General features: G+C 36.9%; 1 protein-coding gene across 1 annotated transcript in view; it reads left to right on the top strand.

Moving 5' to 3' along the window:
* LOC149774186 (elongation factor G, mitochondrial-like) overlaps positions 1 to 16,265 on the top strand; it is a 77,344-nt gene that overhangs the window by 14,661 nt on the left and 46,418 nt on the right. Inside the window, exons 6-11 of the mRNA XM_089945688.1 lie at positions 3,707 to 3,897; positions 4,763 to 4,839; positions 6,674 to 6,831; positions 10,255 to 10,330; positions 12,676 to 12,813; positions 15,527 to 15,628. Coding sequence (XP_089801814.1) covers positions 3,707 to 3,897; positions 4,763 to 4,839; positions 6,674 to 6,831; positions 10,255 to 10,330; positions 12,676 to 12,813; positions 15,527 to 15,628 — 742 coding nt within the window. The remainder of the gene's footprint in view (positions 1 to 3,706; positions 3,898 to 4,762; positions 4,840 to 6,673; positions 6,832 to 10,254; positions 10,331 to 12,675; positions 12,814 to 15,526; positions 15,629 to 16,265) is intronic.

Here is a 16,265-nt window from a genome sequence, read left to right as displayed (position 1 = left end):
TGAGAGCTTGTCCTACTTGTAACTGAAAAAGTGAGCGACATTATTTTATTAACATAATTTCCATCCCTTTACAGACCCGAGTTTGGACGACTCATTACTGAAATCAGCAGCTGACTCTTTGGTGCAGTATTGAAAGCACACATTTCAAATTTGTATAGATCCAGAAAATGGTGTGGCTGTTATGTTTTTTTTTCTTCACAAAAGCTGTCATCATAGATGTGTCTATACTGATATAAATTTGATATGAGCACTCTAAATTTTAAGTTACTGAATTTTAATATCGTGGTGTTTGCACAAATTTACAGTGGGAACTGAATTAGTGCAGAGTCCTGAACTCTTGAGTTTTGTGCAGAAATATGGAATCCAAGCAGAATACATCTAGAAATGTAGAGGTTTTCAATCTTCTATTTAGTCTCCCCATTGTGTTTCACTCTGATATGCATATTCACAGAACATTTGTATAGTAGTAGGAAAAGTAAGTGAGAAATTTAGATACATATCATAAACAAAACAAACACTATGTGGGGGGAGAAGATCATAAGAACAGGCTGGAATGGAGAAGTATAATAAAAACAACAATGAGTAGAAGTGTGCCTCTTTTTTCATGTGTGCAACATTATTTTCTTAGCTTCAGTAAGAAATTTCATCAAAAGGAAGACAATAAAGGGTGTACAGTTAACTAAACCAATATGAATTTAGCTACTTAAAAGCTGTATCAAATTGATTTTAACCTTCTGGTCTGTTTCTGTCCATTCTGGTGATATGTCCACTGAATCAGTATGGTTGGAAAAAATATTTGGCAAATTTAAAAAATTAAAAATCTTTTGGCAGATTATGATTATACCCTACTTCTGCCTGAGAGATGTGAATAATTTTATTTCTTGGTTTGTTGATTGTGGTTGTTGCTCAGTTCAAATGCATCATTGAAAAACATTGATGCATTCTCATACTTTGTTACAAATATTTATTACAGATGCATATCATCAGATATTGGTGAATAGAAGTTGAATAAGTTATAACAGTTCTAGTTGGAACAATGAACATTGTTAAGAGAAAATCTAAGTGAGCTAAAATGTAAACCTTTCAGCAGTGTGTCATGCAGGATTGCTCAAGACTTTTCCATCTCATATGCACCAACTGATGATGACTTTTAGGTAACTGTCAGAAAGGCATAATTGATGATATTCGACAATATTCTAAGGTCTACAAAAAGTACTTGAGTCAAAAGTTATAAACTCATATAGCTGTGGCAAAAATGATTGACTAGTACCTTTGCTGCTGTTGCTACGGTTGATTAGTTGGTTGATTCAGTGTGGTTTGATTTTGGGTTTTTTGGTGATTTTTTTGCAATAAATTAGGTGGAGGAAGAACCCCGAAAGACCACCAACCTAAATTGGTTGATCTGTGACACAAACTCACTCTGTGAGATGTTTAAGTGATGTAAAAGCAAGCACCTTAGTACACTTGGGCACATGGAGCCTCTGTTGATTTGACGTTTATCTCCAACAGCTGAAGCCATTTAGAAACAAATGGCTCGGGGTTTCGGTAGATCATTATGGCCTTTACACAGTTTTCAGACGAAGAGAATCTATATATGGCAGCCAGTTTTACTGCTGAAGAAAATCCAAGTCCTTTTGAGACACCAAACACCACTTATGTAGAACCACTGACCTTCCACAAGTAACTGGCAACATTCTCATTTACATATTGGAGGCAAGTAATCACATGACAAGCATCTTGTACCACTGCCATGGAAGCCCCTCAGATCTGTATCACAAGGCAAGCATCTTATACCACTCTGCCATGAAAGCCCCTCAGGCCATAGGTATAAGTCTCGTATGAAAGACTAGAAGTGGGAGATAGAACCTGTGACAACTGGATTGAACGTGCAGAATGTTACTGCTAGGCCATCAGTGATGATTATGATGCTGTTGACAATACAGTTAACTGCAATGACATTGATTTTATGAGTGCTCTGGGAAAAATGATTCTTTGACTTTCATCCATTTTTTAAAATCTATCATATAAAAATGTTTGACTTGCCATATATTTTTATAACTTTATATTAGTCTTGCAACAAGGCGTAAAAATAAGACATCGGTAACTGAAAAAGATGTTCTTACAAGAAATGATATAGTGTAAAAGTAGACAAATGATGCAACATCACTTCCACAGGCATCATTGTTTTTTTTTCCTGACAAATCATATAAGTTCACCAAAACATTTATTGAAAAAAATAGTAACAATGAATCGTAGAATCTGACCACACATTTAAAGCAATACAATATTTAACTATTATTCTAATCAATAGCAGCATGCCTGAGAACAAAGAAAAATAGCAAGACATATTGATAACTTTAGGAAACACAGAGTTTAGTAAGGATACAAATTCATGATTTCTGTATTAGAATAGAAATATCTATTATAAAATCTGTATTCATGGATGTTAAATTAGTAGGTATTAAGGGACTGATCAATGACATCTACAAATAATAAGCCACCATGAAAATCTGTGATTTCACAGTATCAGAGACATACTTGGCTGACAGACAAACAAACAAAGGGACAAAAGACTGATTGTAATGAATGAATACAAATAAAAATATGCAGTAGATTATATGATGTATATGAATTCAGTAGATTACCTCCAGCCAGCTGTCATTTAAATCGCTTCTGTCCCCAACCCAATATTAAAATCGCTTCTACCGCCCACTAACCCATAGCCAGAAATTATGTCAAAAAATATACTTCTGTAGGGGGCAGTGTTTCTCGATTAAAACACATCTGACGGTGGATCATAATTTTTTTTAAATTGCTTCTGTTGTGGGTTGGTTGAATTTGAAAGTGCCTTCCCCCTGGGGGGTATATGTTTTACTGGAACAGCCTTAGATACATTTGTTACATTTAATGGTGACGACTTGAAAATTTACTGAGTTAGGACTACAGATAAAATAAAATTTGACATACTGTGTGGAAGGAACTATAGTGTCTTGCATAATACCAAATAGCTTGACTTCATGTGTGTGTGTGTGTGTGTCTCGAAATGTTTATATGGTGTGTTTTCAAAGTTGGAGAGACCTTATGTTGCAATATAGGTTTTTTGTGTTATATATCTGTTGTTTTTGTTGCTGTTGTTCAATTTTTTAGCAACTGTCGGGCGCAGCAGAAAACAATTGTTTCTTCTTTTCAAAGTAGTTCTTAGCATGCAGACACCATGAATGACACATTCTGAGACGTCCCAACTGAGTATGAAAAGTTAGGTTCTCCAAACTGCTTGATTTCTCTGTTGCATGGGTGAGAAATAATTCTAGCCAATCATTTATCGACCTGTGGTTTATTTTTAGCATCTAAGTTCCATCACCTGCAGGGGCCCCGAGTGGCCAAGTGGTCTAAAGCGCTCTTCGTTACGGATCACTGCCATCTCACCTCTGTCTGCGGCGGTTCGAGTCTAAGATTCAGCCAATGTGGGTATGTGAGAAAGCTTGCCAGTAGCTTCTCGAGGGTCGGTGGTTCTTTCCGTGGTTTTCCTGGGTTCTTCCTCCACCATTAATACTGGCCGCCATGTATAGCCTATCGTGTGCTGAAAAATGGAGTTAAACCCCACAACAACAACAACAACTATCACCTGCAAGAATCATGGGTGCCTACAAAGTATTTTAACAGCTAGAAATGGTTACATAATTAATGGTATACTTTTACCTTTCAGGTCCAAATTAAATCACCATGCTGCCCTCATCAGTATTCCTATAGGCCTGGAGGCAGACCACAAGGGGATTGTGGATCTTATTAACGAGAAAGCTGTTTACTTTGAGGAACCTTTTGGACTAACCCTTGTTGAGGATGAGATTCCTGCAAATATGAGGACAATAGCTAAGGAAAAAAGACATGAATTGATTGGTCAGTTACCATTTAACATAATATGCTTGTTTAATACAGCTTGTAGATGGATTAATCAACATTTCATCAAACACTTTGAGCTAGACAAATTAAATTTGATTGGGTTGTTTGTATTTATAAGGAGTATCAGACCACTGTTTCCATTTTAATACTTTAAAACTTTCTTGGTTATGTTATTTTAAACTTCTCAAAAACCTTGTTAGCACAATTAAGCAAAAATGACTTTGCTGGACAGATGAAATTTGATCTGATTATTTCTTTTTTATGAAGAGATGACCTGGTTAGAGTTTCAGGCCATTATAGCAGTCTTATTTACGTATGTTTGAACTTGGATTTAATTTAAACCTTATTGGCTTGACTAGCACATTTAAACAAAATCACTGAGCTCATTGAAGTTTGGTAGGCATGATTTTGTATGCATTTGTAGATGAAATGAATACGTTTTCATGCAATTATAGCAACTTGTCACATTTATAGAAATCTTTTTAGACATTCACTTTTTTATTGGCAGTGTGGCACACATGATTTACAAACACAAATCAAGTTTAATTTGGAAACAACAGCACTTAACATAAGATTTCAAAAGCAATTGATATACCACAAGATTTGCATTTATCATTATCTACATTTGCAAACACTATTCAACCACCTCCAGAAAGAAAATTTGTGACTGATCTTGCCCAACTTTTACCTCAACCCTAAGTTTTCAAAAAGTTCTTTAGGGAATTATTTTCTATGTCCTGAATGTTTTGTACATTAGGAAACATGGAGTAAAGATTGTTAGCCACATTTTAAAAAAAAAATACAGTATGTAGACAGATCTTACATGCATGTTTTTAAGGCATTTTAAATCTATTGTTTGCAGAATGTGTAGCAAATGCTGATGATCAGTTTGGGGAAATATTTTTGGAAGAGAGACAACCAACTGTGGATGAGATACATGTAAGTATATGGAATGGCTTTCATAAGAATACAAGCAGTAACTTGGAAAATTGTCAGACTTATAATCCAAGAGTTACAAGTTTGATACCCATCCAGAGCAGTCTGGGTCAGCTACCATTGTGTGTCCTGGGAAGGCACTTAGGACACAGTTACTCTGCATGTTACAGTCAGTAATGTATTGAAGGTGCCATTGTGTGTCCTGGGAAGGCACTTAGGACACAGTTCCTCTGCATGTTATAGTCAGTATTGTATTAAAGGTGCCCTTGTGTGTCCTGGGATGGCACTTAGGACACAGTTCCTCTGCATGTTATAGTCAGTATTGTGTTGAAGGTGCCCTTGTGTGTCCTGGGATGGCACTTAGGACACAGTTCCTCTGCATGTTATGGTCAGTATTGTATTGAAGGTGCCCTTGTGTGTCCTGGAATGGCACTTAGGACACAGATCCTCTGCATGTTATAGGCAGTATTGTATTGAAAGTGCCCTTGTGTGTCCTGGGAAGGCACTTAGGACACAGTTCCTCTGCATGTTACAGTCGGTATTGTATTGAAGGTGCCCTTGTGTGTCCTGGTAAGGCACTTAGGACACAGTTCCTCAACATGTTATAGTCAGTATTGTATTGAAGGTGCCCTTGTGTGTCCTGGGATGACACTTAGGACTCAGTTCCTCAGCATGTTATAGTCAATATTGTATTGAAGGTGCCCTTGTGTGTCCTGGGAAGGCACTTAGGACACAGTTCCTCTGCATGTTATAGTCAGTATTGTATTGAAGGTGCCATTGTGTGTCCTGGGAAGGCACTTAGGACACAGTTCCTCAGCATGTTACAGTCAGTAATGTATTGAAGGTGCCGTTGTGTGTCCTGGGACGGCACTTAGGACACAGTTCCTCTGCATGTTATGGTCAGTAATGTATTGAAGGTGCCATTGTGTGTCCTGAGCTGGCACTTAGGACACAGTTCCTCAGCATGTTATAGTCAGTATTGTATTGAAGGTGCCATTGTGTGTCCTGAGCTGGCACTTAGGACACAGTTCCTCTGCATGTTATAGTCAGTAGTGTATTGAAGGTGCCATTGTGTGTCCTGGAAAGGCACTTAGGACACAGTTCCTCTGCATGTTACAGTCAGTAATGTATTGAAGGTGCCATTGTGTGTCCTGGAATGGCACTTAGGACACAGTTCCTCTGCATGTTACGGCTAGTAATGTATTGAAGGTGCCATTCAACCAATAAAACAAAATATACAATTTTCTTTTGCACAGTGTTATCAGTGTTTATAATGTTAACAATCTGTTTATGATGTTTATATTATTGTATAAAATTTTACAAAACACATTGAAGTTTTGTGTGTGTGTGTATGATTTGGATTTGTAACGTTGCTTTAACAATTTTCAGTCATATTGCTACAATGTCTGCAGTGTGGCAGTTTATAGTTATGTCTAGCACTGGGGCATCATGCTGCAGACATGTAGCATGATGTCCCACCCAGTCACATTATCCTGACACGAGGCTGACCAGTTCTAACACTGACCTCTTAATGCTGAGTGCCAAGCAAGGCAAAAGTTAGTACCATTTTTATCAATCTTTGATATGACTCGGCTGGGGATTGAACCCATGACCTTCCACATCTGAGGCGGACACTCTAACCAATAGGCCACTGGAGCGGTTCATTGAAGTTGGCACTGCCTTCTTATTAAATGGACATAAAATGTAAACTAAGCAAAACCTTTCCTTTTTATTGTGGTACCTTTGTATCAGTTACCTCATTATAACATCGTACCTGATAATTACAGAGACATGGTCATGGACCTATTGTTTTGCTATTTGATATGCTATTTTTCAGGCAGCAATACGCAGAGCTTGTGTAAAGAGGGTCTTCACTCCAGTTTTAGTTGGATCAGCACTGAAAAACAAGGGTGTTCAACCCTTACTGGATGCTGTTCTTGCCTACCTTCCTAATCCTTCAGAAGTCACTAACTGGGGCTTGGATAATTCATCAGGGTAAGTTCAGTGGAATGGAGACTCTGTAGTAATTCAAATGATAAAAACATAGCAAAGCTGGCACATCTTCAGAAAAGAGCATTTGGGCTAATATCAATCCCAAAAGAAAGCAAGGAAGATTTAGCTGGTAAGTTACAAATATTACCTATTAAAGACCGAATTCGTTTGTGAAGAGCCAAATTAATGTACAGGATATCCGATGATAGTGCTCCTGAATATTTACAATCACTATTCCAGTATAGGCTACCTGGCAATACTCCCCACCTGCGATCCATGTCTACCAAACAGCATTATTATGTGCCATTCAGTAATTGGCAGGCTTCTTTAGATCCATTCATTATTATGTGCCATTCAGTAATTGGCAGACTTCTTTAGTTGTTGTTGTTGTTGTGGGGTTTAACGCCATTTTTCAGCACACGATAGGCTATACATGGCGGCCAGTATTAATGGTGGAGGAAGAACCTGGGAAAACCCCAGGAAGAACCACCGACCCACGAGAAGCTACTGGCAAGCTTTCTCACATACCCACTTTAGCTGAATCCTAGACTCGAACCCACGCAGACAGAGGTGAGATGGCAGTGATCCGTAACGGAGAGCGCTTTAGACCACTCGGCCACTCGGGGCCCCCGCAGACTTCTTTAGAGCCATTCATTAATTGCCATTCGTTATTATGTGCCATTCAGTAATTGGCAGGCTTCTTTAGAGCCATTCATTATTATGTGCCATTCAGTAATTGGCAGACTTCTTTAGAGCCATTCATTGATTGCCATTCATTATTATGTGCCATTCAGTAATTGGCAGGCTTCTTTAGAGCCATTCATTATTATGTGTCATTCGGTAATTGGCAGACTTCGTTAGAGCCATTCATTAATTGCCATTCGTTATTATGTGCCATTCAGTAATTGGCAGGCTTCTTTAGAGCCATTCATTATTATGTGCCATTCAGTAATTGGCAGACTTCTTTAGAGCCATTCATTAATTGCCATTCATTATTATGTGCCATTCAGTAATTGGCAGGCTTCTTTAGAGCCATTCATTATTATGTGCCATTCAGTAATTGGCAGACTTCGTTAGAGCCATGCATTATCTGCCATTCGTTATTATGTGCCATTCAGTAATTGGCAGGCTTCTTTAGAGCCATTCATTATTATGTGCCATTCAGTAATTGGCAGGCTTCTTTAGAGCCATTCATTATTATGTGCCATTCAGTAATTGGCAGACTTCTTTAGAGCCATTCATTATTTGCCATTCATTATTATGTGCCATTCAGTAATTGGCAGGCTTCTTTAGAGCCATTCGTTATTATGTGCCATTCAGTAATTGGCAGACTTCTTTAGAGCCATTCATTAATTGCCATTTATTATTATGTGCCATTCAGTAATTGGCAGGCTTCGTTAGAGCCATTAATTAATTGCCATTTTTTATTATGTGCCATTCAGTAATTGGCAGGCTTCTTTAGAGCCATTCATTATTATGTGCCATTCAGTAATTGGCAGACTTCTTTAGAGCCATTCATTAATTGCCATTTGTTATTATGTGCCATTCAGTAATTGGCAAGCTTCTTTAGAGCCATTCATTATTATGTGCCATTCAGTAATTGGCAGACTTCTTAAGAGCCATTCATTAATTGCCATTCATTATTATGTGCCATTCAGTAATTGGCAGGCTTCTTTAGAGCCATTCATTAATTGCTATTTGTTATTATGTGCCATTCAGTAATTGGTAGGCTTCGTTAGAGCCGTTCATTGCCTTTTGTTATTATGTGCCATTCAATAATTGGCAGGCTTTGTTTGAGCCATTCATTATTTGCCATTCGTTGTTATGTGCCATTCAGTAATTGGCAGACTTCATTAGAGCCATTCATTAATTGCCATTCGTTATTATGTGCCATTCAGTAATTGGCAGACCTCTTTACAGCTATTCATTAATTGCCATTCGTTATTATGTGCCATTCAGTAATTGGCAGGCTTCGTTAGAGCTATTCATTAACTGCCATTCATTATTATGTGCCATTCAGTAATTGGCAGGCTTCTTCAGAGCTATTCATTAATTGCCATTTATTATTATGTGCCATTCAATAATTGGCAGGCTTTGTTTGAGCCATTCATTAATTGCCATTCGTTATTATGTGCCATTCAGTAATTGGCAGGCTTCTTTAGAGCTGTTCATTAATTGCCATTCATTATTATGTGCCATTCAGTAATTGGCAGGCTTCTTTAGAGCTATTCACTAATTGCCATTAATTATTATGTGCCATTCAGTAATTGGCAGGCTTCTTTAGAGCTATTCACTAATTGCCATTAATTATTATGTGCCATTCAGTAATTGGCAGGCTTCTTTTGAGCTATTCACTAATTGCCATTAATTATTATGTGCCATTCAGTAATTGACAGGCTTTTTTAGAGCTATTCGTTAATTGCCATTCGTTATTATGTGCCATTCAGTAATTGGTAGGCTTCGTTAGAGCCATTCATTAATTGCCATTCGTTATTATGTGCCATTCAGTAATTGGCAGGCTTCATTAGAGTCATTCATTATTATGTGCCATTCCGTAATTGGCAGGCTTTTTTAGAGCTATTCATCAATTACCATTCATTATTATGTGCCATTCATTAATTGGCAGGCTTCGTTAGAGCCATTCGTTACTATGTGCCATTCAGTAATTGGCAGGCTTTTTTAGAGCTATTCATTAATTGCCATTCGTTATTATGTGCCATTCAGTAATTGGCAGTCTTCGTTAGAGCCATTAGTTATTATGTGCCATTCAGTAATTGGCAAGCTTTTTTAGAGCTATTCATTAATTGCCATTCATTATTATGTGCCATTCAGTGGTTATGTTCATCTTAATCTTCCATGATTATTAACAGTTAGTGCTCCACTATGTTCATTTAAATGGTCAAAATTTAATCTTTACTTCCTAATTCAGAAGGATTATATGAAATCAAGACTTGTGGTCAGTCACTTCATGATATTCGTTTTCAGTTTTGAGTACTAAGCAGTAATGCTTGACGAGCTTGAGTCCTTTTCTGCATAGGCATAAGAATTATGAGACAGACCTATTCACCATTCACATTGCATAGTTCATTTCAAGCATGGAATCTCCAACAAGGTTTCTCCTCAGAATGGTTTCTCACCTGTGCATCATGATATGATGTACCCCAACTTCATCTGACTTCAAAGAGCTGCAGTGGCTTAGTGGTTATTGTCTTGACTCTTGACCAAAAGGGTGTATGTTCGAATCCTACCATCACATAAGCCCTGGGCAAAGCACTTCATTTGAATTGCATCAGCGCTGTATAACCTACTTGTGGTGCTGTGCTGTAAAATAGAAAAACCAAATCAGTTTGCTTGTAAAATCCAGGCAAAATAAAATTAATAGTTTACAAAATTTAATAAAGAACAAATTACTTTTATTTTTTCCAGCAAGGAAGAGAAGATTATTATGTGTCCAGATAGAAATATGGAAAATCCATTTGTTGGGTTAGCATTTAAGTTGGAGGTAAGATGTTTGTTGTAATTGATAGAATTTAAATTTGTATGGGTTGGGAAGGAGGGGTACCGAAACCTGTTATGCCTTTATTTTTGACCTATTTGGTTAACATGTTAGGACATTTGAACATTTACATTTACATAAATAGTTGATTGAACATTGTGTTATCTTCCTAAACACATGATTATTGGTAGAAATAATGAATAAACAAATGAACAGACTTTTGAACTTGCCTTGTCTTAAGGCCAAGTGATCTATGGTATAATGAGCTAACATCCAGTGTGCATTGTTAGTGTTTCCAAAATTGCTGTTTTTCAGCTTCTTCAAAGGCACTGGATTGGTTTGCACAAAACTTGACAGCAAGCTTTGTGGCATCACAGACTTCTAATGTTTCTACTACTGATCCCAAGACGTTGCCTTTGACTTCAGTAACACAGTTGGCAGAGCATTGGACTCCTAATCCAAGGGTCACTTGTTTGATACTTGTCCTGGTCAGTTGACGTGGTATGTCCTTTCGAAAGGCGCATAGCTTCCATTTCCTTGACATGATATACCCAATCATGTGTTAAAAGTACTGTTACAAACCAACCTACAGCAACTGAAGTTGATAACAATAAAATGACTCACAAAAATAACATCCCACATAATTTTAGCGTCCTGGCACCAAAGTCACTAAAGATTGTGTGAATAATAGCAATCTACCATAAAATATACCTGCTTCATAGTTGCCAAGTGACCAGTTTTTTCTGTAGTTTGGACCTGAATACGGGTGTACGTTTTTTTGACAACAAATACGTTTTTTAATTTTAAAAAATAATAAAAAATGTCCTTGTAATTTTCAGTTTTGGACAGGCACTCAGTTCTATTCTGATACAAATCGAGGCTACCATGCCTGTCTTTGTCGGCCTTTTTTTATTTTGCAAACAGTTGCCGCTGTCACTGTATCTCACGTTCGTAATATTCAACTTCTAATCATGTTGAATAGCAAAGCAGAATATTCAGAATTTTCTCCAGGAAAGACAAGAAAACAGAACTGGAAGGACAATTGTGCTGTCTTGTTCAGATTTGCGAAAGCATCTCGTAAAGGAGAAAACTCTACGTTTTCCAAATTGTGTAATGTGATTTCGCTATTGGGCATGGAGGTGCCCATGAAATAAAAAAGCACGAAAAAGCTAGTAAACATCAGCTTACTGCTTCATCATACACAAATCAGCCTGAACTTACGACGTATATAAATACCAGAGAGAACATTTATGTTATTCAATCAAAATTCGGTTTATTAAATTTCTTTTAGAAATGAACCTTCCTCTTACAGTTCCTTGTGTTGCTGGTGATTTATTTCTCACACGTTTTCCAGACAGTGAAATCGCAAAGGATTACTCGTATGCTAGAACGAAAACAGTTCAGTAAGAAAATCACAGAATTGAGGTCATCAGTGAAAGTTGGTACATTCGAATTGATAATGATTGGGGAAAAAATAAGGGGTGGAAAAGGCTCCTTTAAACAGCCCATTTCTGAGTGTGTTGCACTCTTGCACCTTCTGAATGGGTACCCGAATGGAACATGGTGCCAGTGTGCAACACATGCATCTTTGACATTAAATAATTATGTAAAACACTGTCCTACTTTACTGCTTAGTTGTATACGCTGTAAATAGTTACATATGCATTAAAATTTTAAAAATCGGTATTTTTTCCTGAAAATTAGTATTTTTATCACAAGCAGTCAGTATTTTTGTATTCGGGGGTTGGTAGCTATGCTATACATAGAAAGGAAACACTTTGAAAACTTTCTCAAAAATCAGCATAATTTTACCGGCTATAAAGATAACACCATACTTGCCAAGATTTCTTGGCTAACTGCAGTTACATTTATGTGTTACATTTACCTGTTACATTTATGTATTACATGGGTATCAGTCATGTTCGTGCCACTTGTGTCTAATTTTATTTCAAAAGTAATAACAGCAATATGAAATGTAGTATTATAGATATGGAAATGAAAGAGTTGCTTGCCGTGTTCTAAATTTAATAGCTTCTTTAAAGCAAATGTTATTTTTCAAAAAGATCCCAAATTCAGCTATTTGAATAAGAAGTATCTGCTTAAGGCTGTTCATTAAAACATACCTGGGACCCAGAGAAGGCATTTTCAGTGTGGAGTAATCGCCCATGTATGTAATTTAGAATGTTCTATCATTTTCATGTGAACCTTTGGGTAATCAGAGTACCTTAATATATATTATTAAAAACTGCATTGCTTGGATACCTTGTCTATATAAATGAAACAACCCTTATTATTTCTGCAGACTGGATACCTTGTATGTTTAAATTACACAGCTATTATTATTTCTGTAGGCTGGAAGATTTGGTCAACTTACCTATGTTAGAGTATACCAGGGTGGAATGAAGAAAGGAGATACAATTTTCAACACCAGAACGGGAAAACGGGTCAGAGTTTCTCGCCTTGTCAGAATGAATGCAGATGAAATGGAGGTATTCAAATTAGTATATGCTAATTACATTATAATGTTGATTTTCAAGACTGTCAATCCAGTGTTCCTTTTAGAATTGGAAGAAAGGGTGCTTCATGGGTCCCAGTGATATTAAGAAGTGAGGTAATGTAGGGAAAAAAATAGGGGTCACAGATAGTTGTACCTGTTTCTTGTTTATGCAAGAAAATTCTAATACATTTAATTTTCAGCTCTCCCCCCCCCCCCCCCCCACTGCGATTGGTATTTCCTTATTCTTGAGTAACTAAACTGCCCCCCCCCCCCCCCCATGCATATATTTTTTTGGTTGACATTTGAGTCTGCATGCTTCCTCTCTATATGCTGCTTTGGAAATAAATGCAGTCGGATTTCTGCTGCATATCTCATCACCTCTTCAATGTTTTCAAATCATGATCCTTTTTTTATATATTGGTGCACAGCTTATCAAAATCAGAAAAACAGCCAATGAAATCTATCAGCTTATGATTCTGTGGTATAAGTGTACTCTATCCAATAAACCAGCTATAGGTACAGTTGATTTAGTCAGTCTAAAATAAACTATAGCAACCTTTTATCTTTATTTTCTGGGGATGTTTTTCAGTATACCCTGTGAGAGTTATGAAGGCAGCTTCATTGCACTAAGGATTAAAAATAGGCATTAATACCATAGTGGTGCAGCCTAGAATGAATGGTACCAATTATGACTCGCAGGAACCATGTGGAACAATCTTGTAATTTCCTCCTAATATTAAAAATATATCTTATTACGGCATATTATGCTGTGACTTTATTTGTTAACATGTCTTTTTCCAAGTGATGACTTCACTTCTACAGCATATTCCTTCCCCAGACTTTGAATTGCTTGCACTTTTGGTAAGGAGGAAGCCCATCATTTTCAAGGTCAACTGAAGAAAGAATGGTTTCCACACAATATCATTTGTATTTTTATCATCACCTTCACCAACCTTTGAGGCGACCTTGCACTTTGGGTAATGTAGAAGTAAATTTGTGGTCAGAAAGTCGGGGAACTGAATAGTGTGGATAGCCTGCACTTGGTATAAGGAATAACTGGTGAGTGGTTGGGGTCAAGATGTTTTTGAAGATGCACCTTAGCCGAAGTTTGTGGATTCCTTACATGTTGGGTAAGAAAGAAACATTGATGTATGGTGCCAAAAGGTCATGGGCACTGACCGGAAGAAAAAAAACTAGTTTCTGCACAATAAATTTACCTTACTGACTAGGATTAAACTTTGTGGCTTGCACTTCAAGTAATGAAGAAGCCTATTGAGTTTGTGGATCAGAGGTCATGGTCACTATGACTGAAGAAGAAAAATGTTTCTTGCATAATAACTTAGTTTTTGGTCACATACCTTGACTTGAGGTTGTGCAGAGATTTGGATGTTCATATGAACATTAGGGAAACAAACTCCACTACCTCTTGAATCCAGATAAAACTAGTCTTTCCAGGCTATATATATATCACAGGAAAAGGGAGGAAACTCTCATCAGTGAACTACCCATAAGCCAGAAGTTTGCCAGTTAAAGCTTGCACTGTGGTGCGATCAACATTGCTCCACAACAGTATCCATCAGTAATCAACCTGAATTCTTCCCATCTAGCTGTAAACTCTGTATAATATTATTAATGTATTGGCTACTTATTGGGAACATTATTTTTGTATATTGATCAAAAATTTTGTAAATATTTGGCATCTTTTTTACTTTAATATCCTGACCAACATATTCTTGTTGGTTGGATTTGTGTCCACTTTTTGACTTTTTCTAATGCATGTTTATTGATAAGTTATAGGGAAATCTTACCGGTTGTTATTGGCCATTGTTATGCCATTTCACTTTCAGACCGATGCTTGAAGTGCAAGAAGTTTAGCATGTATAAGATGTGCCTTGCTTGTACTGAGTACTCTTAGCTTTATCATGCAGTGTTTGCATGTAGTGGTCAAAAGAAATATGGTCCATGGTACTGCATACGAGTTTGTAAAGTAAGAAGAGATGGGTAAAGTCAAAGATAACTGACCAATAGTTTCAGTCTTCACCCTAAGACATCATCAGTAGTAAGTGTAGCGGGGGATGTCATATTGGCCTTAATACAGTGGTTCCCAACTTGTTTTGGTCATGACTCTAAAAAAAAAATTATGAGCCTCAAGACCTTGTTTCCACATTTTGATACAATTTGCCACCCTCAAAAAAAAATTTTGGCAACCCTGTGCAACCAACCAGAATGTCCTCACAATGCTGATTTGAGTTGCTACCTGGAGGTTGAGAACCACTGCTTTAGTACCTACAACTCCATGTACATAGGGTATAAAAGTATATATGGTACTTCAGACTAAGGCATCCATGCAAGTTGCAACTCCATTTCAGTGATTTGACAGTAATAATAATGCTAAACTTACAGAAAAAGCATCTCTGCATTATTATTCATTCAGGCTGCATGAATTCTTTGTAGCACGTCTTGATTTACTTGTAATATAATACATAATTCATCTCTAGAATTAATTCTTGATTTAATTGCAATATATAACTTAATTTATCTGTAGAATTAAGTCGATAAGTTTTGAAGCAGGTTTCTTTTTCTAAATAATATGAATAAACATCTAGTAAAAAGAAATTTTTAAAAACTTGTCTGAAAGGTATAACATCTGTTTGATTTTTCCTTTTTCACGGATTCAGTGTTCTTAGTAACTTTATTTGTTGCAGGATGTGAATGAGGTGTATGCTGGAGATATCTGTGCCCTCTTTGGAATTGATTGTGCCAGTGGAGATACTTTTGTCACAAAAGGAAACACAAATTTCTCGATGGTAAGAACATGACATGTTTGTTTTATCTTGACTGGTAGTGTAACTATATAGACATTCCAAGAACATACCTTAAAAAAAGTACATAACTAATTGAATATACATGTGTACAACAAAAATGTCTTAGTCGTTAAAATTCACTTTTTTCATATAGTTATCATGTTTCTAAGTAAGTGAAAGGTGGGACCATTTACCTATTCATTTTCCTTTGTTCTTTTACTGCCATTTCTGTCTTGCCACATTATGCAGTAGCAGGTCAGGGTCCGTGTTGTTTGCAGTTGGACTCTACTTATAAGCAGCAGTAGCTAAATTGAGTGGCATTTCACTTTTAGGAAGCTCATTTAAACACTACAGCCCTCACTAATTTAAACACTGCAGCCTTCACTCATTTAAACGCTACAGCCCTCACTAATTTAAACACTACAGCCATCACTCATTTAAACACTACAGCCCTCACTCATTTAAACACTACAGCCCTCACTAATTTAAAATCTACAGCCCTCATTTAAACACTACAGCCATCACTAATTTAAACACTACAGCCCTCACTCATTTAAACACTACAGCCCTCACTAATTTAAACTCTACAGCCCTCACTCATTTAAACACTACAGCCCTCACTAATTTAAACTCTACAGCC

Source organism: Sinohyriopsis cumingii, unplaced genomic scaffold (assembly GCF_028554795.1).
Source record: "Sinohyriopsis cumingii isolate HCF-2022 unplaced genomic scaffold, ASM2855479v2 utg000400l, whole genome shotgun sequence".
Taxonomy (NCBI): domain Eukaryota; kingdom Metazoa; phylum Mollusca; class Bivalvia; order Unionida; family Unionidae; genus Sinohyriopsis; species Sinohyriopsis cumingii.
The sequence above is the reverse complement of the archived record's forward strand: the minus strand, read 5'-3'. Positions and strand labels throughout refer to the sequence as shown.